This window comes from Myotis brandtii, unplaced genomic scaffold, assembly GCF_000412655.1.
Source record: "Myotis brandtii unplaced genomic scaffold, ASM41265v1 scaffold6, whole genome shotgun sequence".
Lineage (NCBI taxonomy): Eukaryota > Metazoa > Chordata > Mammalia > Chiroptera > Vespertilionidae > Myotis > Myotis brandtii.
In genome coordinates, this window is record NW_005370271.1 from 2,656,178 (window position 1) to 2,681,575 (window position 25,398).

The 25,398-nt window shown below is 54.0% G+C and overlaps 1 protein-coding gene across 10 annotated transcripts in view; it reads left to right on the plus strand.

Annotated features, from left to right (window-relative positions):
- HRH2 (histamine receptor H2) overlaps window positions 1-25,398 on the plus strand; it is a 46,380-nt gene that overhangs the window by 12,553 nt on the left and 8,429 nt on the right. For 3 of the 10 annotated variants that reach the window (XM_014550363.1, XM_014550362.1, XM_014550364.1), the window contains 2 exons: window positions 755-2,663; window positions 20,104-20,580. In XM_014550363.1, coding sequence (XP_014405849.1) covers window positions 1,588-2,663; window positions 20,104-20,245 — 1,218 coding nt within the window. In that variant the 5' untranslated portion in view covers window positions 755-1,587 and the 3' untranslated portion in view covers window positions 20,246-20,580. Of the gene's footprint in view, window positions 1-754; window positions 2,664-13,275; window positions 13,845-14,852; window positions 14,960-20,103; window positions 20,581-25,398 lie in introns of those variants that run through there. The other 7 variants (XM_005879389.2, XM_005879388.2, XR_001364661.1 and 4 more) reach the window with 6 other exon arrangements.

The window sequence follows — 25,398 nt, forward strand, 5'->3', positions numbered from 1 at the left end:
GGACCGTAGGATATCACCACCAGGAGGGAATCGCTGAGATTTCCCCCAGAGGCACTGTGTGTTCAGCCCCACGGAAGTGATGTTTGCAGTGGGACAGGAGGGAGGGACGGAGGGACGGATGGGAAACCACTCAAATACCCATGATGGGAGATGACAGAATGAACTGTGGCCAGCCACCCCACACACACACCTGGCCCCTGGACTGTTATGCGGCCATTAGAAAGATTTCGTGAATTCTGTATCAGCTGACCTGGATGTGGGACCACCTGTGTTGCCAAATAAGTAAAAACTAGGGAGATGTTTAGAGCAGGTGGTGGGTGGGGCGCAGTGAGCCCACTATGCCAGCAGTCAGTCTGGCCCTCTGCCTGGATCGTGCCACCCAGGAACTAAGAATAGCCTCCACGTTTGTCAATCGTTCGGAAATGGTTGTAAAGAGCTGGAGGAAATATAAGGAAAATACTATGTGACCTGTGAAACGTATGTGAGACTCAAATGCGAGGGTCCGAGCCCAGCGCGCTTCCTCGTGTGCCCGTCGTCTGTGTAGCTGACTTTCCTTCCACGGCACCAGAGGTGACACAGACCGACGGTGCGGGGTGCAGAGCAGAAAATGTTTTCCTGACACAGTTCATGGCCCCTGGTTTAGGGCGCAGTGACACTGTAAAACAACAGCACTGAGCGCTGTTCCTGGCACCGTATCAGCGTGAATTTGTTACATTTGCTTACTTATTCATCCATTCTGTGATTTGTCCACCAGATTCCAATGCCCAGCTGCGGGGCCAGGCGTGGGGAACCAGCACTGAACAAGTCGACGCAGCCCACCTCCCGGAGATTCGAGTCTGCATCTAGATCTTTCTTTCTCCAAATAAACAGCCCCTCCCTGTTTGTCTCACGCAGGGACACGTGGTGCAGCCCCTTGCATCCTGACTCCCCTCCTCCTCCACGGCGCATTCTGATTGCCTCAGTGCCTCCAAAGAAGGGCATCCAGACTGGCCCCAGGCCTCCTGGTGCCGTGCAGGGAGGTCAAGGTCGAGAAGATTCATCCTGAATCAGGTCACGCTCTTGGTCTGGTTTCAAAGCGCTCAACACCCGGCCTTTGCATTTTCAGCTCCTGCTCTCCAGTGGTCCCAAGAGGGAGATGCAGCAGCCGTGACCCCGGCTGAGAGGCTGTCAGCTATGGAGAAGGATGCGGCCACCTGTCCACATGATCCCTCCTTCATAAAACCTAAGCCACCTCCAGACACATGCCCCAGTGCCTGTCTCTATGCAGAACCTGGAGAGACGAGGCCTGCTCCAGGCCCAGGAGGGAGCCAGCTCTGAAGGGGCAAGCTGAGGACTGGAGTTTGAACCACCAACTTTGCCTCCTCTCTGTTCATGCTCATGCTCTTGCCCAACACCTCCTAGGAGACTGACTTTATTTATTTCTAGAAAAAAGCACTGAGTCGATTACTGTAGCTTGCCACAATTGGATACTCCCTTTTGTCTCTGTGGGGCAGCCTAGAGCCCAGTGGCTGACAAAACTGGCACATTGGGGAGCTGGAAGAGAAGCAGCTAGGGGCTGTGGCTGAGGAAGGAGCTCGGGGTCCCAGGATGGAGTCCAACGACACAGCCGCTTCCTCTTGCCTGGACTCTGCCGCGTTCAAGGTCACCGTTAGTGTGGTACTCACCATCCTCATTCTCATCACTATTGCCGGCAACGTGGTTGTCTGCCTGGCCGTAAGCCTGAACCGCCAGCTCCGCAGCCTGACCAACTGCTTCATCGTGTCCCTGGCCATCACCGACCTGCTCCTCGGCCTCCTGGTGATGCCCTTCTCAGCTTTCTACCAGCTCTCCTGCAGGTGGAGCTTCGGCAAGGTCTTCTGCAACATCTACACCAGCCTGGACGTGATGCTCTGCACGGCCTCCATCCTCAACCTCTTCATGATCAGCCTCGACCGGTACTGCGCCGTCACGGTCCCCCTGCGCTACCCCGTGCTCATCACCCCGGTCCGGGTTGGCATCTCCCTGGTCTTGATTTGGGCCGTCTCCATCACCCTGTCCTTTTTGTCTATCCACCTGGGCTGGAACAGCAGGGACGAGACCAGCAGGGTCAACCACACCATCCTGCCCTGCAAAGTCCAGGTCAACTTGGTGTACGGCTTGGTGGACGGGCTGGTCACCTTCTACGTGCCTCTGCTGGTCATGTGCATCACCTACTTCCGCATCTTCAAGATCGCCCGGGAGCAGGCCAAGAGGATCCATCACATCGGTTCCTGGAAGGCGGTCACCATCAGGGAACACAAAGCCACGGTGACGCTGGCCACCGTGATGGGGGCCTTCATCGTCTGCTGGTTCCCCTACTTCACTGTGTTTGTCTACCGGGGGCTGAGAGGGGATGACGCCGTCAACAAGACCTTCGAAGCTGTTGTTCTGTGGCTGGGCTACGCCAACTCAGCCCTGAACCCCATCCTGTACGCCGCACTGAACAGGGACTTCCGCACGGCGTACCAGCAGCTCCTGCGCTGTAGGTATGCCGGCTGGAACGCCCACAACGCCTCTCTGAGGTACGACAGCTCTCGGCTCCCCAGGACTCGGAGCCAGGGACCCAGGCAGCAGGAAGAGAAGCCCCTGAAGCTCCAGGTGTGGAGTGGCAGAGAGGTCATGGCACCCCGGGGAGCCACAGACAGGTAACCGCCCTGGCTTTCTCTGTCCAGGACAGGGGCACAGGGAGAGGTCCCACTGATGGTGACCATCACGGTGGCCACTGCTCCCAAGGTGCTGGCCCTCTTCATGAGGACTTCGCAAACCTTGGGCTGTGCTATCATCCCATGGAGGTGAAACTTTTCACCTCCATTTTAAAAGGACCACAACTTGGCCAGGGCCACATGGCTGGGACCTGGACAGAGGCCCCCAGCTCCAGAACTTGTGGGCCCTTTGTTCCAGCTACATTGTCCTGACAATTAGAAGTCCTCAGTTTAAGGCCCAACCCTACCACGGATCTAGCAGTCATAAGTGCTCACTCACATGCTGCAGGCAGCCGTCAGGGGGCTGTGCACAAATGCCGGCGCCTGGGGGTGAAATGAGAAACCCAGCTGCTCCACTGAACACCTGTTATGCATCAGCTCTTATGCTGGGGGCACTCAAGTCAGAGGAGACAGGACTGGCCCAGCTTGGAAGGCAGGGGCTGGGACTCTGTACCAGAGGTCTTAGGGGAGCACGGAAGGCTTAGGAGCAGGGGGCAGCTCTGTGCTCTGAAAGAGGCTCTGGTTGTCCCCTCAGATGTGGGCGAGAAGGATGAGCTGGGCCAGCAGTGCAGGGGCTGCGTCCCTGGTCTGTGAGGGAGGAGAAGAGAACCGTGCAGAATCTAGGCGGCCATGAGAAAATGGGCTTGGGGACGCTGGGTGCTCGGGGTGCAGGAGATTTATGAGGAAGGATGTCCCAGGATCCGTCCCCAAGGAGACTCCAGGCTTAAAAGATAAACGGGATCAGAATGAGACTTAGACAAATCCATGGGTGACCAAGGCAATGCAGGTGTTAAATGGGAAGCGGCACCAGAGGCTTGAGCGGCACGGAGACGGCGCTGCGTGGAGAGGGAGGTGTGGGGGCTGTGAGAGGAGCGAGTGACAGGGGGCGGGAGAACACCTGCCACACAGATGCGCTCCGTGGGCGTCACTTTCCCTTCTCCTCTGCGGACCATGCCTTTGCCCCCAGAATGCTGGTCCCGTGACTGACCCATTCATTCACCCACAAACATTGATCAGCTTCCCACCGCAGGCTGAGGACTGTGCTGAGCACAGGGGTGACGTCTTGGGCCTTTCCCAGCTCTGCCCTCACTCACCCTAGCTGGAGCAAGTCCCGGCCTCAGGCTCCTCTTCTCATGGAGTGTAGGGCCTGTCCTCATGCACTGCCCTGCTCACCTCCCAGAGTTGCCCGAAGCGTGTGTGAGTTAGGGGAGGCCATCGGGCGCTGGGACGGCCATGGATGCAAGTTCATTCTTGAGCACTGTGTCGGTCTCAAGGAAAGCGTGGCTGGGCACCGCAGACCCACACCCTCTGGGATCTGGTCTCTGTGCATCGTTGTGGGGGAAGACTGTCCAACCAGACCCCTGGGCCCCAGGTCCCCTCTGGCCCTTGCAGCCGCCACCCCATCCACTGCTAACCTGCTGCACCCAGCTTCCTCCCAGCCTCCTCCCAGCCTCCCGGCCTCTAGACTCTCCTCTCAAATCCATCCTCCAAGCCATCTGCAGGTGCCTCTCCATAATGCAGATCCGGAGCCTTCATGCCCATCCGTGTCCTGCCACACTCCCTCATTCAGGAAGCAGCCTGAGTGAAAAGTTGATTTAGTTCAAGAAGTAAACAAAGAACAAAGCGGGGGGTGTGGACTCTGGGGAAGGCGCCGCCATGATTCAGTCAGGCCGTGCACACCACTCCCTCCTGCTCGGACCTGCGTGCCCTCCAGGCACGTAGGCTGCTCTATCCCTAATCCTTACGGAAACGTTCAGCGAGCACTTCAGAACTGGCACTCACTGGGCACCACTGGCTGCCGGCTTTACAATCTTGCCATTGTTTCTATGTATGGTCCTTCTGTCCCCAGCTAAGGGTGCCAAGGGAGATAAGGCAAGATCCCCACCCCACGCCGCCACTCACGCCGCCTGTAGCTGCTCGGGGTGTAGCCGAGGAGCAGACTGGCCGGGGTTCGTGCAGCACGTGCCAAGGATTGAAACACAGGGCGCTGAGCGCCCGGTGAGGCGGCTTGCGGCCCAGGCAGCCCGTCCCAGGGAGCGGGCCAGTGAGCTGAGCCTGAACGCAGACGGGAAAGACCCGCTCATCCAGGGTGGTGGACCCTTCAGACTCCTGGCCTCGTTTCATTCTCCCACGACCCCATGAGTAGGTGCTTGTTTAGTCTCCACTTTACAGATGGGAAAACTGAGTCTCAGAAGTTAATTAAATTGCCCAGTGACACAAGCTAGTGGGTCAGCCAAAGCCAAGGTCTGAGCATCAACAGAAACAGCTGCCCCCATTCCAGACAGTCCTGTGGGTGCGGGCACACTGTGAGGTGTGAGTGCCCACCTGCTCTTCTGATCCTCATGGCCACCGTGGGTGGGGGGCTAGGAGGGCACCGAGGCCAGCTGAGAGGCCGAGCCTGCCTGAGTCACACAGAGCGGCTAGGGAACACCCTGGGGAAGCAGTGGACTGGCCAGAGGGGTCTGGTGGGGAGGCATGGGGAGGATAGGGAACCCAGGTAAGGGGTTTGGGGGAGGCCAAGAATAGATTTTCCCACCAAGGCTGCCAGGACAATCAGGGCCTTGAATGACCCTCCAGAAGGTCAGCTCCCAGCTTCCCTGGTGCCGACAGCATGTCCTTCCTGGTGTCCGTCTACAGACAAAACCCAGTGTTGACCTGACTGAGAACCCTTATCGCTTCTAAGGGGGTGGGGCTGTCTGCTGAAGCAAGAATTCCAAGGGACTGATCTGGGCCTGCCCTTGGGGTGGCGGCAGGGTCAGCCAAGGGGAGACTCAGGAGAGAGAGGCCCAGCTGGCCTGTAGCCAGCCAGCAGCCACCTCCCAGCAGGATGCTCTGTCTGCCCCTTCCTGACCCCAACTGGCCTCCTTCACCCACTCTCCCCTCCGCCCTGGACAGCCTCACCTGCCTCCTCTCTGAACCCCAGCCCCAGCCTCTCCCCTGCTCAGAACCTCAGCTTCTACTAGTAGAGGCTGTGTTAGCTTCTGAGGGCTGCTGTAACTAATGACCATGAACCTGGTGGTGGAAAACACAGGAATTCATTCTCTTACAGTTCAGGAGGCCTAGAGCCTGAGATCAAGGTGTTGGCAGGGCTGGCTCCTCCTGGAGGCTCCCATGCAGATCCGTTTCTTTGTCTTTTCCAGCCTCTGGGGGCCACCGCACGCCCTGGCTCGTGGCCCCTTCCTCCCACGCCCCCAACCTCTTGCTCCACCCTCACACCTTCTCCTCTGTAGCCAGACACCCCATGCCTCCCTCTTACAATAGGGCACCTGTGGCCACATTCAGAGCCCTGAGGTAATCCAGGATACCCTCCCACCCTAAATTCCTTAACCTAATCAGATCTGCAGAGTCCCTTTTTGCTGCATAAGGTAACGTCCTCAGTAGAGGGGGTGTTCAGCTACCGCAAGTCCCAGCTCCTTCGCCTGTCACTGGAGGCCCTTCATGATTTGGTCCCTGACCACTTCCTGCCACCACCCAGCCACCCTCCACCCTCCTGCCCTGAGCGCATTCATTCATGAGCACTCACCAGGGATCTGCTTGCTGCATGCCTGCAGTTTGGGGCACAGCACTGAGCAGAGCAGAGGCCCACTTCTCTGAAGCATGTTATTCGAGGGTTCTCAAAGCATGGCCTCCAGCCAGCAGCAGGCTTCCAGGAGCAGAGCAGCCAGCCTTGGGCCACACCGCCTCATCCGTGGCAGAGCCAGGACTCGAGCCTAAGCTGTCTGACCCCAAAGCCTGAGCTCTTTCCATGATGAAGTGCTGCCTAGATTTGAAGTTAACCCAGACTCAGAGGTACCAGATGGGGAAACTAAGGCATGGGGGGCTAAGTGCCCTATCTGAGGCCCAGGGCAGCTTGGGAGGGGCTGGGAGGGGCCCCGGTATCTCTGGATGGCTGCCCGGGAGGCCGGGTCCTTCTCCCAGCACTCATTGGCTCTGAGCAATCTCCCCGGCAGGGAGATAATATTCACACACTCCTGGGTATCAGCAGCCTCCCTCCCTGGGCGTGGCACTTCCCCATTCCTACAGAGCCCGGCCTGCAGCGGTGATACTCCTGTGCCCTAGAGTCGGGGGGCTCGAGAAAGACCTCAGGAGAAGAGGTACAGAGGGAGGCAAGCGGTCCCCCACCTCTCCCGCCAGCTCTCCCCTCTGTCTGCCCTCCTTCCCTCTGCAGCCAGAGAGAGCCTGGCCCCACCATAAACTGGTTGGGTGACATTGGGCCAGTCACTGGACAGTCTGAGCAGCAGCCTCCTTACCCATCAACCTCTGAGAATTCACTCTGCAGAGTTAGTCGCAAGGATAAAAGGGAGTCAGGGACACAGGCACGGAGCATAATTCCTGGCACATGGCAGGTCCTTTAACAGACGTGATTTTGTTCTTCACCATCCATCTTTCTCCCTCTCCTCTCATTTTGCCTCCTTTTGCTCACTGTCTGTCTTTTATAGAACAGTTTCACTGGGATGTACTCCACATACTGCACAATTCCCCCACTTCAAGTGTACAATTCCCCGGCTTTTCATGCATTCTCAGCGTTGTGCAGCCATCAACACAATGGATTTGAGAACATTTTCACTGCCCCCCCGCCAAAGAAACCCGTAGCCTTTAGCTGTCACCCCGAAATCCCTCCTCCCCAGCAGCCCCTAACCTGCTATCTTTCTATCTCTGTAGATTTGCCTGTTCTGGACATTCTTAAACGCCTGCTCTTTCCCACCTGCTCCTTCGAGTGTGTTTGAGGTTCTTTCTTCTCTACTTCCCCTTCCTTCCTGAGTTTCCTCTCTTCTGCTTGGTATTCCCCTTCCCTCTGTTTCACCCCTCCCCCTCCCTCCATAGTCCCACTTCTCCTTCACCAAGTACTTGGACTGTTTGCAGGCCCCGGTGGACTGCTCCAGGCATGAGGCTATGTCCTGGACCCCAGGTGCCCACGCCCCCCGTCCCTACCTCCTGCCCTGGTGGCCTCAGAACACCTGCTCCCAGGCCTGCAGGGCCCGCACTTCTGCACAGCGCTGGGCAGGGCAGCAGCTCCAACAAGGAGTTAATCCTTTTCATCTTCATCTCTTCAGAGAGTTTGGGGAGTGAGACCCCCCTCTGCCCTGAGAGGGAGTCAGGGGAAGGGGAGCAGAGGGAGAGGAGGTGGAAAGCCTTTTACAGCCTCAGAAATCAAGGAGAATAAACCATGACCCCCCAGGAGTCACTTGAAAGGCAGAGAAGCCCTCATTTACCCCCAGGTGACTGTGCTTTTGAAGCCAGTCCCATCCTCCCACTGGCTTCTTGCAGACCCTCAGCCCTGCCCTTTCCCACCTACACTTCCTCCCGGCTCTTCTGACTCAGACCTGCTGGGACCTGCTGTGTGCTGCCTTCCCAGGGGCTGTGATGGGGAGGGAAGGGGAGCTATGCTTTCAGGCCACTGCTAGGCGCTTTGTACCATAAGAAAAGGTGCGCTCCAGGTAAACAAACCAGGAGGAGGCCAGTTGTCCCGGAACCGGCCCCAGGGCACGCAGCTGGCCAGCAGAAGCAACTCTGGGCTTCTGCCCCAAAACCCCGGTGCAAGGAGCAGGCTGCAGACACGGAAATTTGAATTCCATGTCATTTTTTCCAGTCACAAAATGCCATTCTTCTAGTCATGCACCCACCCCCACCCTCACACACATCACTTCCAAAAAAAAAAAAAAATAGGTGGTGGGCTGGATTTGGCCCACAGGCTATAGTCTGCCAACCCCTGGTGTAAAAGAAAGAAATGGGTGCCAATTCCAGCCCCAGCACTTGCTGGCTGTGGCTTTGGGCACGTGGCTTGCCTTCTCTGAGCCTCAGCTTGCCCATCTGCAAAATGGGAATAAGAACGCCTCTCTGTGAAGACTGCAGAGGGGCTTAGCACCAATTTGTCCAAAGCTCCAGGCCCTGACCCTGAGCCTGTATCCCTCATCTGAAAATGGGGGGCTTGGATCAGTCTCCAGAGACCATTCCAACACTAATTAGATGTAAATGCTGAACAGGGAGAGAAATGAGGCCAAACCTCCAACTGTGTCTGTGTCAGGAATCATCAGGCGGGGGCCGTGAAGAACGTGTTTTTCATACTAATGAATCGCTCTGAGTGAGGAGGCAAATGCAGTAAAAGGTGTCCTTGTCACGACCTGAGCTGGGAGTGCAGGGACCAGCAGCGGCAGGAGGGGCACAGCCTGGGTGAAGGACGGGGCTGCGCACAGAGCCTGGCCTGGGAGACGGGACCTGGGTTTCTCCCGCCCCCTGCAACTAACTGGCTGTGTGGCCTTGACAAGACGACATCCCTCCCTGAGCCCAGTTGCCTCATCTGTCAAAGAGTTAAGCCTTTGGGGCAGTCAGTGCCCCTGGAGCAGCTGCAGTGAGTCCCCCAGGCGCTCTGCTTCGGCGACACTGTTCATGAAACCCACAAGGGCTGCTTGTGGCCACGCGGGGGGACAGGGACGGGTGTGCCTGACCCCACTGGGCAATGCAGGGTGCCCACAGCCCCTGAGGCGCTCCTGGGGTGTGAGGACCACTCCCTCTCTACCCAGAGTTAGGAAGGGTGTGTGTGTGTGTGGGGGGGTGGGCTTGTCCCAGCTGCCAAAGAGGGGCAGATGGATCTACAGAGTATCAGTGTGTCTGCTGGTGGGGCTCTGGCCGTGCAGAGGCTGCAGTGGACAGGGAGGGTCGCAGGTTTGGGCACTGCAGGCCCGTGGAGGGGACTCAGGAACTTCCTCATTCCAGGCTGAGCACACACCATCGTAACCTGTCCCACCCCCGTGCCTGGGGGACTCAGGGAGCTTCCCTCTCCAGGCTGACTTGGGAGACACAGAACTTATAAATACTGAGTTACTGTTGAAATGGAATAGCAACATGGAAAGTCAGAGAGAAACCCCATTCCTGTTGCCAGCGTCCGCAATCCCTGACGTCCCAGCACCCCCTCCTGTCTTTCATGAGCAGATGGAGCCTTAATTTGGCAACAAGAAGAGCCACACGTGGAATTTCTAAGCAGGCCACGTGTCTCCTGTTTGGGGGCCACTGAATCTTACTGCTTCACATTCACTCAGGCTTCACATCATTCCCACAGGGTGTGTGGGGGGAGGAGGACGCTAATGGAGGTGCCAGATGAGCAGGGAGGGGTACAAACACGTGTGCCGAGCTCAGACAAGGCAGGTGTGGGGCCAAGAAGGCCCAGCAACCCTCCTGAAAGGGGTGATGTCTCAGTTGACTCTGAAGAACACTCGGAATTTTCTTTGCTGAGGGGCAGAGGTTGGCGGTGTCATTCCAGGCAAAGGAACAGCATGTGAGGGCTGGGGGTGGGGGAAGGACTCAAGGGCCATGGGGAGCCATTCAGTGGCCGGTCTGTTGGGAGAGCTCTGAAGGCAGACCTCCCCATGTTGCGGCCGGGTGACCTTGGGCAAGTACTTCCTCTCTAAAGCTTTGTCCCCATCTAAAAAGTCAAGTTGCTGGTTACAGCCCCTCCCCCCTAGGCTGGGGGAGGACCAAGGACATTAGTGCCTGAACCTGGACAGAAGCTTAGAGCCCAACCAGGTGTAAGACTTTGTCTCATTCAGCTCAGGCGCCCACAGACCACAACGCACATCCTCCAGGTCAGGGAGCTCAGTCAATTTCAGTTATACACACAGTGATTTAAGAAGCGGAACCCAGTCAATACAAGATCCTCTCAACACGCCCCACCCCCTCCCTCTCTCCAGGGCAAGCCAAGTTCCCAGGCTGTCTGGCCCCATGGCATTCTCTGGACCATTCTCTGGACCACGCTCTGTCCCACCTGAGACAGCACACACCTGGCACACTGGCCCCTATTCAATGACCAGCTACCTGGTGATGGTAACCAGTAACCGCCATTGCTCTGGGAATGGCTGTGCCTGGGAGTCAGACTGCCTAGGAGCAGACTGATCTTGGGCATGTTAGTTAACCTCTCCGTGACTCAGTTTCTTCATCTGTAAAATGGGGATGTTACTAGTACCTGCTTCAAAAGTGGTTGTAAGGATTAAAGGAGGGAATATATACACAGGCCTGAGCACCGTGTCTGACACCAGCCAGTGGCAGGTGGCTGGTGGGGGCATGGGGTGTGAGGAGCCTCCAAATTGTGTGAAATTCTATTGTTCTTTGCCATCCTCCACATTTTTGGTATTTGAAGCATCCCTGCTTTGACATCTCCATGCAGAGAATGTTTTGTTTCTTTCAGATTATTTCCCTAGAAACGAAGTTTCTAGAAACAGAGTTGCTGGTCAGAGGGGAGGGATATTTTAGGCCTTCGTTACACTTTGCCTAATTGTCTTCTGGACAGGTCCCAGGCTTCCCTGCCGCCAGACACAGGGGAAGGACCACTTCCTCAAAGCTGCATCGGGGTGGGTTCTGGAAGTGTTGTGGGTGCTGATGGGGGCAGAGGGTGAAGCGGCGAGGAGAAGGGGCCACTGACATTTAAGAATGGGCGGGGGGGGGGCAGGGAATAGGAGAAGGGTCTGAAGGGGCTGAGGAGGAACCACCAGAGAGGCAAGACTCACATTCATTCAGAGACAAGAGAGCAAATGATGCGGGCCTGACAGGAAGGATGACCTTGAGCAGAAGGCAGGTCTCCCTGGGCCTCAGTTTCCCTTTCTAGGAAATGGGCGTGACACCTTGCCTGCCTCCCAGAGCTGGGGTGGAATGACAAGAGAAGACGGGGGTGGCTGGGGCACTGTGGGCTCTCTTCCCCCAGCGCCCACTGGTGGGAGCGAGTGCTGGCTTTGCTGTTTCCTTCAGCTTGAAGACATTCCACACTTTCAAAGAGGGGTTGGGAAGCTGGCCAGTCTCAACTGGAGGCGGCTGAAGGGTTCAAACCAGGACCCGGGAGGTCTGAGCGTGACCTCGTTTCCCTGTGTGTTAAAAGGGGAGGGGGAGCAGGGGGCTCTCTCAAGACTCTAGGCTTACTTGCTGTGAGTCCTGGGAAAGTGATTGAAATGTTCGGGCTCAGACTCCCTCATCTGTTCGAGATTATAGACTAGCTGTGGGACATGTATCCCCTGGGTGTTGTGAAAGTTAATGCTAAGTGCCCAACTCATGAGCCCGCTCCTCATTTTATGATTCTGCAAACCCAGTTCAACAGCAGGAATTGAGTGACAGGGAGTCAGGGAGGGGTTGGGTGGAGGCCTTCACTTCTCTTTCAAGCAACAAGCTCAACATGCTGTAACATGGAAAATAGGCTGTGTGACCTCCGGCAAGTTTCCTAACCTCTCTGTGCCTTAGTTTCCTCCTCCATCAAATAAGGAGAATAATATGTGCATTAACTGAGCTAATATTTACAAAATGCTTAGAGCCGGGCCAGGCATGCGGACGGCGCTCAGCGGATAGTGGCTGTCATTTAGATGCTCTGGAATTAGGCTTTGGAACTAGCAGATGTGTCACAGAGCTCTGTGCCTCTAACCACCGGCTGTGTGACCTTGGTCAGGCCACTTAACCCCATGAAGGGCCAGTCCCCTCATCTGTAAAGACACGGGTGGTAGTGCCCACCTGGCAGAGCCAGCACACAGAACATGCTCAACCTGACTGTTGGCTGAGGCCTTAGAGAGGGCACCTGCGAAAACAGCCAGCCCCATGCCCTGCAGCCTCAGCTCTCCCCGTGGTGGGTGCACACACTGCTCACCAGAGGGCTCACTCCCTTCCCCCACCCACCCCGGCACTCACTGCCACGGGCAGGACGATAACACTGACCCATGTAGCCGTAAATACTTGGAGAAGGGCCAGTCCAGGCCACGAGCTGACACCAAAGCCTTCAGTAGCTCCCCACTCTGCCGGTCACATGCAAACTCCTCCCTGGGGGCTGTCCTGTTCTGGCTGTGGACTCCCTGCCTGCTCTCTTCTCTGCTGCATCCCAGGCTTCTTCTCCTATTCTCAGAGCACAACCCACAGCCATGCTGCCCCGCAGCCCCCAAGCACCTCTCTTCAATTTCCACCCAATGCCCTAGGCCAGTGGTTGCCAAACTCATTAGTCAACAGAGCCAAATATCAACAGTACAACGATTGAAATTTCTTTTGAGAGCCAAATTTTTTAAACTTAAACTATATAGGTAGGTACATTGTTATTAACTTAATTAGGGTACTCCTAAGGCTTAGGAAGAGCCACACTCAAGGGGCCAAAGAGCCGCATGTGGCTCGCGAGCCGCAGTTTGCCGACCACGGCCCTAGGCCCAACTCAAATGCCACGTGCTCCATGGAGCCTCCCGTGCTCCCTGGGGCAGAAATGGCTTCTGTGACACACAGCCCTGACCATGCACACCCACTCTTGCACATGCACATACCCACACACTCACGCACACTCACTCATGCACCATTCTCATCCATGAGTCACTTGAGACCAGAGACCCTGCCCTGCCCATCTGCACAGCTCTCAGCTCAGCTCCGAGTCCCACCCTGTCAGACTGTTTAGTCTGGTCCCTGTGAGGGAGCGTGCCACGATGGGAAGGGGGTGCACTTGGGAGTAACAGCTGGGGGTTCAAATCTGAGCTTTGCTCCTGAGTGACTCCAGGGCATCACTCACCCACCAGAGCCTCAGTTTCTGTGCTCACCTATGCTCACCTTACAGAGCCATCAGGAGGACTCACCAAAAAAAGGATGCAAAACACACCTCGCTCAGGACCTAGCATGTGAGTGCTCAATAAATACTAGTCCTTGCCGATCATTCATTCATTCACCAGCACAATTCACAAACACTGGCTATGTGCAGGGCCCTTGGGGACTGTTAGAGTCACCGCCAACCCCTCCCTCCATGAGCTCCCAGGCTGGTCCCAGGTTGTGACCCACCAGTGCTCAGGGATGTGTACCCTGGGAGGTCCCCAATCAAGATTCCTCTTAGGAGCCCAAAGCACCCTGACCCGCACCTCAATTTTCCTGGTCATGGGGAGAAAATAAAAAGGGGTTAATGGCTTGTGACTGTTACTGATTGCTTTCAGCTCAGTCCCAGGGAGTTATGGGGTGCCTTTTCCAGATAAATTTCATCTTATTTGTCACGCACATAACAATGTTTGCAAAGTACTTGCAGGAAGTTTGCCCAGCTTGCTCTACCCTTGCTACTGAAGGGCAGACAGAGAGCTCCGCCTTATGGACTTATGATTGGCTGATGTCCCTGCCCATCATACCTGCCCATGGCCCACCCCTTCAAAGCAGATGCTGGCCCAGGCAAACCCTGTGTTTACTCCCAGAAAATGAGGAGAAATCCATGAAAAAGTAATTTCTTCCATGAGTAGAGGGATGACGTTTGAGCATTTGCATACTGGGCAATATGTTGGTTTGTGGTAGGAAACAAAGGTTTATAAAGATAACACTGATTGGGTTCTGGGTAACTTGGTGTCCTGACATGTTCACCTCATAGCTCATTTTAGAACAACCAGAAATGAGGTCTGGCCTGGAGAAGAGGGTCGCCCAGATTTTGGCAAAAGCCTAAGGCGAGGAAAGGCCCTGGTGGTCCTGGCTGGCTCCCGGGGCAGGAGAGAGCCAGCCCTTCACTGTCCTCCACTCCCCCTTCCTCATGGAGGAACCTAGTTCCCAGGGCGCTGGTGAAACTGACCCCATGGTGTGGCGGTTCTCCCGTGTCGTTGGGTACCGGACAAGCCAGGGTTCAGGGATCAGCCCAGATCTCAATACAGTCTCTCAACTGCCAGTTGTTGGTGACTTTTGGGGCAAAGCAGCCAACGGCTGTGCCCGCTGCAGGAAACGAGGGAGGGGGCAGTAGAGGAGACTCTTAGAATTTCAAACCATTTCCTTCTCCCGTCTCATCTCGTGTCTTCAACAGCCCTTTCCCTGGAATTATCCCCCTTTTACAGATGAGGGGCTTGGGAAGGGAGAGGAAGTTAGCTGAGACCCACACCCAGGAAACCTCACCCTTTCTCCCAATCATCCCTGCACTTGGCTGGCGCTCCGAGGTGTTGGCTGAAATGGCACCTTCCCAAGGGTGGGGGTTGGGGTGGGGGTTCCCGCCCAGGAGGCTCTCCGGGCTAGTAGCATGGGCAGGTGGCTGGGGAAATAAAGCCTGCATGGGACGCACGCACAGGGGTGAGGGCTGCCAGAGACGGCCGGGGGGAGTGCTCTGCTCTGAGGAACTGGGGAAGTCAGAAGACAGAAAATCACTATCTGAACAGATTTATCGGGTTTTTCATTCACTAGTTCACATGACTGAGCACCGACTATAAACCTGGATAGTGGGTAGAAGATGAAAGATCCAGGCCTGCCTTTCGCGTGGGAGACAGACAAAATGACAGTTAACCAAGGAGGTAAGCGCCTCTGCAGAGGGGCCGAGGCTCTGGGAGGGAATCAGACATCCTGGCAGACCTCAGACACGGCTTCCCACAGGAGGTGATGCCTGAACAGAGTCTTGAAACCAAAGCAGAAGTTGAACAGCCAGAAAAATGAATGAATCAATGAGTCCATGAATGAAGGCCTTTCCAGCACTGGGAACAGCAGGTGCCATGGGGCAAACACAAGGAGAGCAGAGTCACATGTGCACACGGTGCTTCTGCGGGTGTGAGCAGCTGCACTGTCAGTACTACCGGGTGATGGCCAGGGCACTGACGTTCATTACCTGTGGTCCTTACAGCAGTCCCGTGAGGTTGCTGTTAGTAACATATCCTAGAGGAGAAAACAGAGGCTTCTCATACAGAGTAGCTCTGAAACTGGGTCCTGACCCCTGCTGGCGAGACGTAGTATAACAGCCTCTACATGAAAAGATGAGATTCAGTTCAAAGAACGTTTACTTAAGGTTACTATTAGTCAGGATGCCGTTGACTGCCCACTGCAGAAGCCAATTAAAGGAAACTGGGATTGGCAGAGAGAAAAAACTGGCTCATAGACCTGAAGAGATCAGAGCAGCTTCAAGCATGACTGGGTCCAAATACTTAAATGTCATTAGAAATGTGTCTTTCTCCAGTTTTCAACTCAATTTCACACTATGGTGACTTCATTCTCAGTCAGAGTCTCCCCAGGGTGCCACCGACATGCCAAGCTGACATCATACCATTGTAATGGCCCCATGGGAAATATGTCCCTTTCCTACTGCTTCAACACAAGGTTTCAGGCTTCCATTTCATTGGCTGGGTTGGGCCATGTGTGTACCCTCAAACCCACACCTGGAGCCAGGGCAAAGAATAAGAGGTCAACCCCACCTCACCCACAGACTATGAGTGGGGAAGTTTGGATCCCAAAGAAAAGTTCAGGTGCTGCTCCCCAGAGGAGTGGAATGGAATGGGGGAGGGGGGGTGAAAGTGACAGGTGTTTACCACAGGCACATATGGAGTGGCAGACACCGTATTCTGTGCTCTCCTAGAATCCCATTAAAATCCCTTAGCTTTAAGTGTCAGGGCTCAGGGCAAAGATGGGCCATGAAGGGGCCCAGCAATCTTAAACCTACCAGAATCTCTAGAAGTGTGTAAGGTAATAGAGTCTACACAATGTGGGAAGCCAGCGCGGTGTCTCATCCCAGCTCTCACTCGGCATGGATGGCAAGCTAAGCAAAGGAGGAGGGACTCCATGCCACTGGACTTAAGTCAAATAATGTTAAATGTGCGTGTTACTAAAATTTCATAACAAGGTAAAATTCCATATGGTAAGGAGGAAAAAAAATGAGAAAAAAGGCAACCTAAGACAAAGCAAGGAAAAACGGGAAATTTGAAAAAAGGTGGGGCAAATATAAAACTCAAAATCACATTGAAGAAATTTGTCAGGATAGATTAGTAATCACAGTACCTGTAAATAGAACAAGCTGGCCAATGAAAGAAAAAATGAAGGTCAGGCTTAATGTTTTATATCCAAGCGAGACATAAGGAGACAAACATGTTGAAAGTATAAGGAAGGAAAAATAAGATAAACTAGGCAAATACTAACCAAAATAAATCTGTGTAGCTAAATTCATATCAGACAAGGTGAACAGAAAGCAAAAAGTATCGCTCAAGATTAAGTTTGTCATCATATTTTTAGAGATTCAATTCACCAGAAAGATAACTTGCATGTACCAAATAAACTGACTTCAAAACTATCTAAAGTAAAATTGACAGAACTACACAGAGAAGTTAATCATTAATGCCATAAATACATAATATTAAGCATGAAAGGGCAATACTATTTAGGATGCTGTAGAGATTAAGAATGGTAAGATCAATTTTATGCCCCAAACAAGAGAAAACTCAGATACTGTGAACAAATTCCTAGCAAAACAGGGCTTGCCAAACCTGACTTGAGGAGAAATAGAAAAACTGACTGGTCCTCTAAGCATTAGAAATAAATGAAATGAATGGATTACCAGCAGCACTTGGCTTTACAAAGCAGTTCCACCCAACACTCAAGGAGCAGCTCATTCCAGTCCTGACAAACTCTATCTGAGGAGAGAAAAAGGGAAACTTGGCCACTTATGTGATGAGGCCACCCTGGTGTAGATTCAAAAGTAAGCATGAGAAGGGAAATGGTAAAAAACAAGAGACAACTCTGATATCCCTCAACAGGGGGTGGATAAACTGGAGTATCTATATATATAAAAGCCTAAGTGACCATTATGATCAGTCGACCGAACGACTGGTCGACCAGTCACTATGACGTGCACTGACCACCAGGGGGCAGATGCTCAATGCAGGAGGTGCTCCCTGGTGGTCAGTGCACTCCCACAGCCAACCTCCTGTGGTCCCTCCCCGCAGCCGGCCGGTCCCTATGGGCCCCAATCGGGGCTGGCTAGACTGGGTGAGACAGCCCCAATCGGCCCTGATCACCAGCCAGGCCGAGGAACCATACCCATGCATGAATTCATGCACTGGGCCTCTAGTATCCACATAATGGGATCCTTCACAAGAGTGAAGATGAACCATAGATTCACACATGACACAATCTAATCTCATAAATCTAACATTAAACAATCACCACAAAGGTAGCTACAGAAAAAGTCATGAAACATGATTGCATGTCTATAAAAGTAAAAGGCAGCCAGAACAACACCATATATTGTTTAGGGAAACATAAACGTTTGCTGAAACAAGTTGAAGGCTAGTAAAGTTCTATTTCTCAACCTGAGAGGTGGTTACACCTGCATCCATTTAATATTCTTTTGTTTTCTCTAAACCATGTGTATGTGTTTTTATAGTCTCTGGATATATGAATGCATTTCATTTAAAAATATTTAATGATGAAATTGACATGTAACAAAAAGTATGTCTGAGTAGAGGAGTTATTTGAGATGTTTATTTCGTTTTGTTAATTTCTATGTTCTGTATTTTATCATGAACATGAGGTATTTCCACAGTAATCTTATTTTAAGTGATTGTTCAGCCCTTTAGGAGAAGGGAGGTAGTTATTTCCTAGCCTAGAGCTAGCCTTTCTTTGATAATTTTGCTCATTTCAGTGAAAGTCACTTTATCAGAGGCACAGGCTAGGTCTGGAATATTGACCCAAGGGTAGATACCTACCTGCCTGTGTGGTCAAATATATACACTGTAGCATACCTCTGGGCCAGAGATATGACCTTGAGGTCCAGGGAGGCTGGGTGTGCTGGGGGAAGGAGAGCTGGGGCCTCCAGTATTTAAAGGACACATGGGTGTTGGCTGTGGCCGTTGGCTGTGTCCTTGCTCACAAAGCCTTGCAAAGTCAGGCATTCAAATATACAGCTCCCACCTGAGGGGCCCCAAGGGGAAGTTCTCCCTCTCTCCATGCGGCAGGGAGAAGGAACGGTGAGCTTGACTCCCCGGTGGCTTCACAAATAATGGCTGGAGCTGAGGCAGAATGAGCTTCACGGGACATCCCCAGGAACCGAGACTGGTCTCAGGGCCAAGGGATGGACGGCTCCTTTGGTTGACAGTGGACAAGGAAAGCTGCCACTCCAGCCTAGGCAGGGACGTGAGAAACGAGGCAGAATTTATGGCCTTAGAGCTGAAGCCAGACCCTGCCCTGCCCTGGAGCTGCAGATCTGCCCAAAAGAATCTCTAGGGTCTCCCTGTCAAGCTCGGCTTCTGTTTGAACCAAGGGTGAGCTGGCATGGCCAGGGACTGTGACAGCACTCTCCAAACAACAGTCGTTTGCAAATCCTCTCTCCGTCCAGCTCATCACCCTCCCCCACCTGCGTTATACACACTTAGATGTCTACACCAGCTCTCTGTTTCCACTGACAGACATTTATGAGAAACCTTTATATTGTCACCATAAATGGAAATGCAGTATCATGTGTGGAAAATGATGCAATAACTCAAAACTGTCATCAGTGTGGCCAGATCCAACTGCCGGAGCAAAGCTCTCAGCCTGGGCCGTGCTCTGTTACAAAGGCAGATGCAGGTGTTAGGGGCCGAAACCCGGGAGTCTGGCTGAGCCGTTGCCTCCGACCCCACAGGGCTGGCAATACGGACGAGGAAGGAATCTGAGTGAATGTTGCTGAAGGCAAAGCAGGTCTGCCACCCACATCCTCGCAGGCGGCAGGCGGAAGAGCTCTGTGTGCCCACAAGTAAGGGAAGTCCTCTGCTTTCCAAAATGTATGTCAAATACTTTGTGGAAAAAACTGTCCTACCAAGCATTTGGCTTACACACCTTCAGTGGCCTCAACTTCCATCAGCTTGGCATTCGCTGAGGACCTACTGAGTGCCAGCCACATTGCAGGGTCTGGAGGGCAAGCATCTTGCCTACGGGGAGCAGACATTCTAATGGAGAGACAGAGTTGCTCTCAGCTGACTTGGATGCCAGGCTGACTAAATCTTTGTGCCACATTCTCCCAACCTTCCCCCAGCTCATGCAAGGCATGCTGTGGGTGTTCAGGAATCCTTTCATTAAGATTCAGAAATACCAAGCTTTAACTGGGCTCCTACTCTGAGCCAGACTTTAGAACACTTAATCCTTTCAATAATTAGAAAAGTATAAAGGATATATGTAAAGGTATATATTCTATATATATAAAAGGCTAATATGCAAAGTCCCCTGGGGAGTTTGACTGGGAGACTGGGAGTTCAATCACTCTCTATGACATGTGCTGACCACCAGGGGGCAGCATGGAATGAAGGAAGGCCCCCCGGCCAGCAGCGGGAAGGCCCAAATCGGCCCTGATCGCTGGCCAGGCCTAGGGACCCTACCCATGCACGAAATTTCATGCACTGGGCCTCTAGTATTATATATAAAGGTAGTTAACCTCATATACTTCATATGCATAGGGCTTAAGTCACTTGACCAAGGACACACAACATGTTAGAAGCAGATTTGGGATTTGATAGCAGGTGTCTAGAATGCTCCCCCTTGTGGGCTGAGGGAAAAAGTTACCACTATACATGAGTGGCCAGTGCCCTTCCCACCCACCCTTCTTGGGGCCTGACATAGAAGAAGCAAAGGCCAGAGGCTAGGCCCTGGCCACACGGGCCTTGTTTGGCAGTCGCTGCAGCCCTGACCTGTGCTTGTGTCTCCTCAGGAAGCCTGCACTGTCCTGCACCATGAGCTCCAGCAACCTTCTGAGCTGCTGCAAGAGTCTGTGGGGATGTCGGTTCCTCCAGAGACGCGGGGGAGGCCCCTCCGAGCAGCCACTGAAGACACCACCCTCCCAGGCTGCCTAGACCCGGCCCCAGGACACTGAAGATACTGCTCCCGGTCACCAAGTTGTGACTCCTGGAGCCCCTAAGGGCCCAGTGGCCCCCAAAGCCACCGAGGAGGCCCCCTCAGTGACTCCCAGAGCACACACTGGGGTGCCAGGGTCCACAGGCCCTGTCTGTACTCAGCATTCCCAGAGAGGTGTTCAGGTCTTCTCTGAGCCCAAGCTCACAGTGGTGCTGGCCCTGAGTCCTGAGCAGAGATGGGGGGACATGTGGGATGTGTGCACGTGTGTGCACGGATGTGAACGTGCCCTCTGAGCACAGCAGAGGGTGTTGCCATAAAGTACTAGCCTCTCGTTCCCTGTGGGTTCTGCAGGATAAAGGAAGGGGAAGGGAGGGGAAGGGAAGGGAAAGGAGGAAATTAGCCTTCAATGAACACCTACTATATGCGAGGTACTTCGCCTGCATGAGCTCCCATAATCCTTATCACCCGGGACAAGGATCACTGTCCCTACTTTACAGAGGTGGACACTGAGGCTCAGAGAAGCATGGGGCCTACCCAAGGCCACGCAGCTAGAATGTGCGCCTGGCTCATAGGAGGCACTGGTCCAACAGTTGTTGAAGGAATGAATGAATGAACAAATGAAGGAACGGGAGGAGGGGTGAAAAGCCAGGCCTCGAGCCCACGCTCTCGACACAACACTACACTGCCTCTTGGGAGAGAGGTTAAGGTGTTTCCTTGACTGAGCCCACCCGTGAGGCTCAGACCAGAGCCTGGGGGTCCCTCCTGCTGCAGCAGGAGTAGACTTGCTGGGGAAAGTGTGCCGGGCCTCAGGGAGGGAGGGGAAGGAGTTGAGGGGATGCAATAGACCTGAGTAGAGGAGTTGACTCCCAGCACCCTCTGCTAGGACGCATGACCTTGGCCGCGTCAGGGGACCCCTCTGAGCATCTCTACTCCTCTGTCCTACGGGGTAAGCTCCCCTGTCCTGTGTATAGGGTGGTGACAGCCGCAGAGAGGTGAAGGTGTCCATGGACTCTCCTCGCTGACCACTGCGCCCCTGAGCCCACTCTTCCCCTCATTCCAAGACCCCATCCTGGTGTCCCCTCCCTGCCCACCATGCCTTCCAGTCCCCCCTGCAGCTCCCTGTCCTCTCCCAGCCATCAGTGTGACTGCTCCCCGAGCCTCCTCTTCTCGCGGAGCTTTCTCTGCTTCTGTGGCCTCGTCTACACCCTGAAGACTGACCTTACCCAGAGACTTATCTCTGAGCAGATCTGTATCTGGAGCCCAGACTCCTGGGAGCTTTCCCACCGCTGCCTCCACAGCGTCTCACCCTGAGCATGTCCACAACTACCCTTGACCTTTCCCCCAGCACCTGCTCCTCTCCAGGGGGTCCCCTTCTCAGACTTTGAAGGCTGAGGGTCAGTCCTGGCATCCTCTCCACCTGCCCTGTCATCGCTCCATCCCACCGCCGACCCCTCCGTCAGGACCATGAGATGGCTTCTGGACCGCCCTCAGCATTCCCCACTCGCCTCCCTCCAGCCCACGCCCCACCCACAGCCCCACCACAAATGCAAACTGTCTATCCCATGGCCCACCTTTCGGTCCACGCACAAAGCTATTTCCACAACTTGAAATGCTTTTCCTGCCCACAATCTCAGCTAAAAGCACTTCTGGAGGAAGTCTTCCCTGACCCTCCCTATAGGCCAGGCCTGATGCACACCCCCAGCACTGTCCTGGGAAGCGCTGGCGTGGTTGTGATACATGGCTGCCTGTGATTTCCTGGCCCCTGTTCACTCAGGAGGTCACGGGTTCTGCTTGTGTCTGTTTTTGTTGTTGTTTTAATGTTTTTATTTCAGAGAGGAAGGGAGAGGAAGAGAGAGATAGAAACATCAATGATGAGAGAGTCATTGATCAGCTGCCTCCTGCATGCCCCCTATTGGGGATTGAGCCCACAACCTGAACATGTGCCCTGATTGGGAATCAAACCGTGACCTCCTGGTTCATGGCCACTGAGTCCCACAAAGGGCTGCCTGTGTCTGTTGGCCACTGTATGTCTCTAGACCCTAGAAGACTGTTTGGCACATAGTAGGAGCTTTAAGCAGCTTATCCACCAATACACCAGAAGGCATGATTTCCCCCAATAGCCACAATTATCCAGTCTCTTAGCTGGATTCCTTCTGGGAGCCCCAGAATCCCCTCCTTGGAAGTTTTCCCCAGAGTCTAAGGCAGGTGGGTCTCTAAGTCATGGCCAAATCATTGGAGGCATAAGACTGGTCTGGCTGATCACAGATACAGCTCGTCAGGGCTGAGGGCAAGGTGTCCACACGCCACCTGCCATCACAGCTACCCCCGCCCTTCTGGAGGCCTCTCGGTGCCTTTGCTGGCTGCAGAAGTGGGGCGCAGGCTGCCTGGAGGAGGAACATCTGTGGCAGCCCCCAAGTCCACAATCTGTGTTCCCACCGTGTTCCAATACAGCTATTGAAATGGATGCTGCCTGGCAGTGTTATTTCTTAACTTCCTGGTGAGAAAATACTCCCCAAACTTCATCTTCCGGTGCATCTGGATTTAGAAAAAGAGTTATGATCAAATGCTGGAGTAAAGGATACCTTGGAAATTGCCCTAAAAAGTGAAGGAGTTCTCAGGAAACTAGGTTTCATCTTAAAACACCACATCAGAAATGAGAGATGGGCTGGTCGGAAGAAGCTGGCCTTCATGCTGCTCACCTGGTGAGCCAGGTACGTGCCGGCGCTCAGTATCTGTGGAAGGGACTATCTCTGAAGGTGTCGGCTTCAGAGGGGCCTTTGTTAAGTGGGAGAAAGAGACCGCTTTAAAATGGAAAACCTGTCAGTCAAAGAGGTCTGCAGTGGGGAGTAGGTGGGTGAGGTGCAGGGAAGAAATCAGGTCAAGGAAAATTCATGGATTCTGTGCAAGGACACATCCCGAAGGCAGCAGTGAAGGGCCTGGAAAATGCAGGACGGGAGCTGACCAGAGTCAAGGTCACAGTTTGATAGCCACACTGTCAGCAGCGAGCAGGGTCCCCTGGGATGGAAGGGACCCTAAAGACACACAGCGATGAATTTGCATGGGGGGCGGGGGAGACTGTGAGCGGCCACAGGGAAAGCTTATAGGAGCTGGTCTGCCTGAGTTCTAATGTGTTTCAGGAGGGAGGAGACAGAGCCGTGGGAGGGGAGACCTGGGAAAGGGAAGCAGCAGATTGATGGAGTCAATAGATGATGCTAAGCAGTTCTGTGTCCTCTGAAGTGTAACCCTGGGTGCCATGAATACGGGAGCACTTCTTGGGCACCCAGCCACGACGGGAAGCCTGGGAACCACAATTTCCAGAGTCCTGTTCCAGCAGTTGTAGATTGCACCAGTGGGAAGTGGAAGAGAAGCAAACCATTACTGCTAAGTAGGCTAAGGGGACGGTGGGAGGAGGGGAAGGGGCTACCACAGGGAGCTGCAGCCGGAAAGCAGGCTGGTCCCATGAGTAAGGGCTCCATCAGGAGGGGCTAAAATGCTGAGGTCTGTGTTCTGAAAAGCTCTTTCAGACTCCAGTTTGGGGACTGGACTGGGAAGTAGGGGGCAGAGGCAGAGTGGGTGTGAGCAGCCCCACTGCAGGGGAGGGTCAGCCAACTCTAAACTCTACGGCACACCTTGACCTCTGTGCTGAGAGCCAAGAACCGACCTCCCTGCCCTCCAGACAGCGGGCTTGGACCTAAACATTACCGGGGAGTCAGGGAAGGACGGGCACGGGGCCAGTGCTGGGGTCGCCGAGGTCGGAAGCAAGGAGCAGTGTGTGGAGGGCCACAGCAGCCATGCGCTTCTAACGGGAGCTGTTCCTGGCGCACATGGAGCCGGTCTGTGTTTAAGCTCAGGGTAGAGGCGTGATGGGTGGCCCAGTAGCCCGGATGGAGGGAATCCATTTGGAACCCCATCTCAGCTCAGTGGCTGCAGCTCACCTTCACTTAGCCCACCCCACCTGGTCTTGGGCGGGGGGGGTTATCATCTTCATTGTCCTTTTGAGGGAGCTCTTTCCAGGTCATTCAAGCAAGAAATGACAGCGAGGACACACATCTCCCACCAGAATTCCCAAATCCCATCAGAATTCCAATCATTTCGGTGATAATTCAGGAACCTTCAACAGTCGCTAACAGCTGCAGGGTGACTGGGAGGAGGCCTCTGCCCCCGCCAGCAGCCCTATGGGGCTCATCATTCATTATTTTGAAGGTCCCTGCAAATGTTGGTGCCATGTCCCTGACCTCCCTACTCGGGGTCACAAAGCACAGCATGCTTCTCACGCCCTGAGATGCCACTTTGTAAGCCAGAGGCCTGGCTGGACCACATCCCTCACTGCCTGGGGCATTGCTAAGGCTCTTGTGCCCATTGGGCCTGGCAGGAAATGAAGCCCCAGAGGGACGTGCACGCCCACATAAACCTGCCCTTCACTTTCAACTGACATTTACATGTAGGTGCCCCTTGCTGCACCCAGACATTCTGTCTGCCCCTCCACAGGGGCAGAGGCGGAGTGAACGTAGTCTTCTCCGCCAGGTAGTGGTTTGCACCCCCACCAACAAGAGCCTGAACAGGGACACAAAGCACCCAAAGTAAAAACCCCAAGTGGCATAGCCAGGGTTCGAACCCAGAGTCTCTGGTCTCCAAATTCCTGTCTTTTTTCTCATTCAAGTTATGAAATTAATTTTTAAGGATTAAGCGACATAGAGATACAGCCTCTCTTCAAAAGTGTGACATTGTGGAGGGAGCCAGGGCTCCTTGTCGACCTCTCCCCATCTGCTTCCCTAGGGTCTTCCCAGAGGCAGCCATGCTCTCGGACTGCTGAATGGGATGTGTCCCGTTTTCTTTGGTTGTCAACATGAACGTTACACTGCATCTAAAAAACTGACCTCAACCACTTCTCTCCGAGGTCCAAGCACGTTGGCACACGAAGGCCCCCTGCATCAGCTGTGGCCACAGAGGGTGTTCTGTGGTCTCAGCACCCCACCGTTTCTTTAGCTGTCCCCCTGGCCATGCACATTTAGAAATTATAAGTCGTTTCTAATTTTTAGCTGTTTCAACGCTGGTATGCTGATCATATGACAATGCTTTCTTGTGTACGTGTGCAAGTGGATTTTGGTGGTGGAGGTGGTGGTGGTGGTGGTGGTGGAGGTGGTGGTGGTGG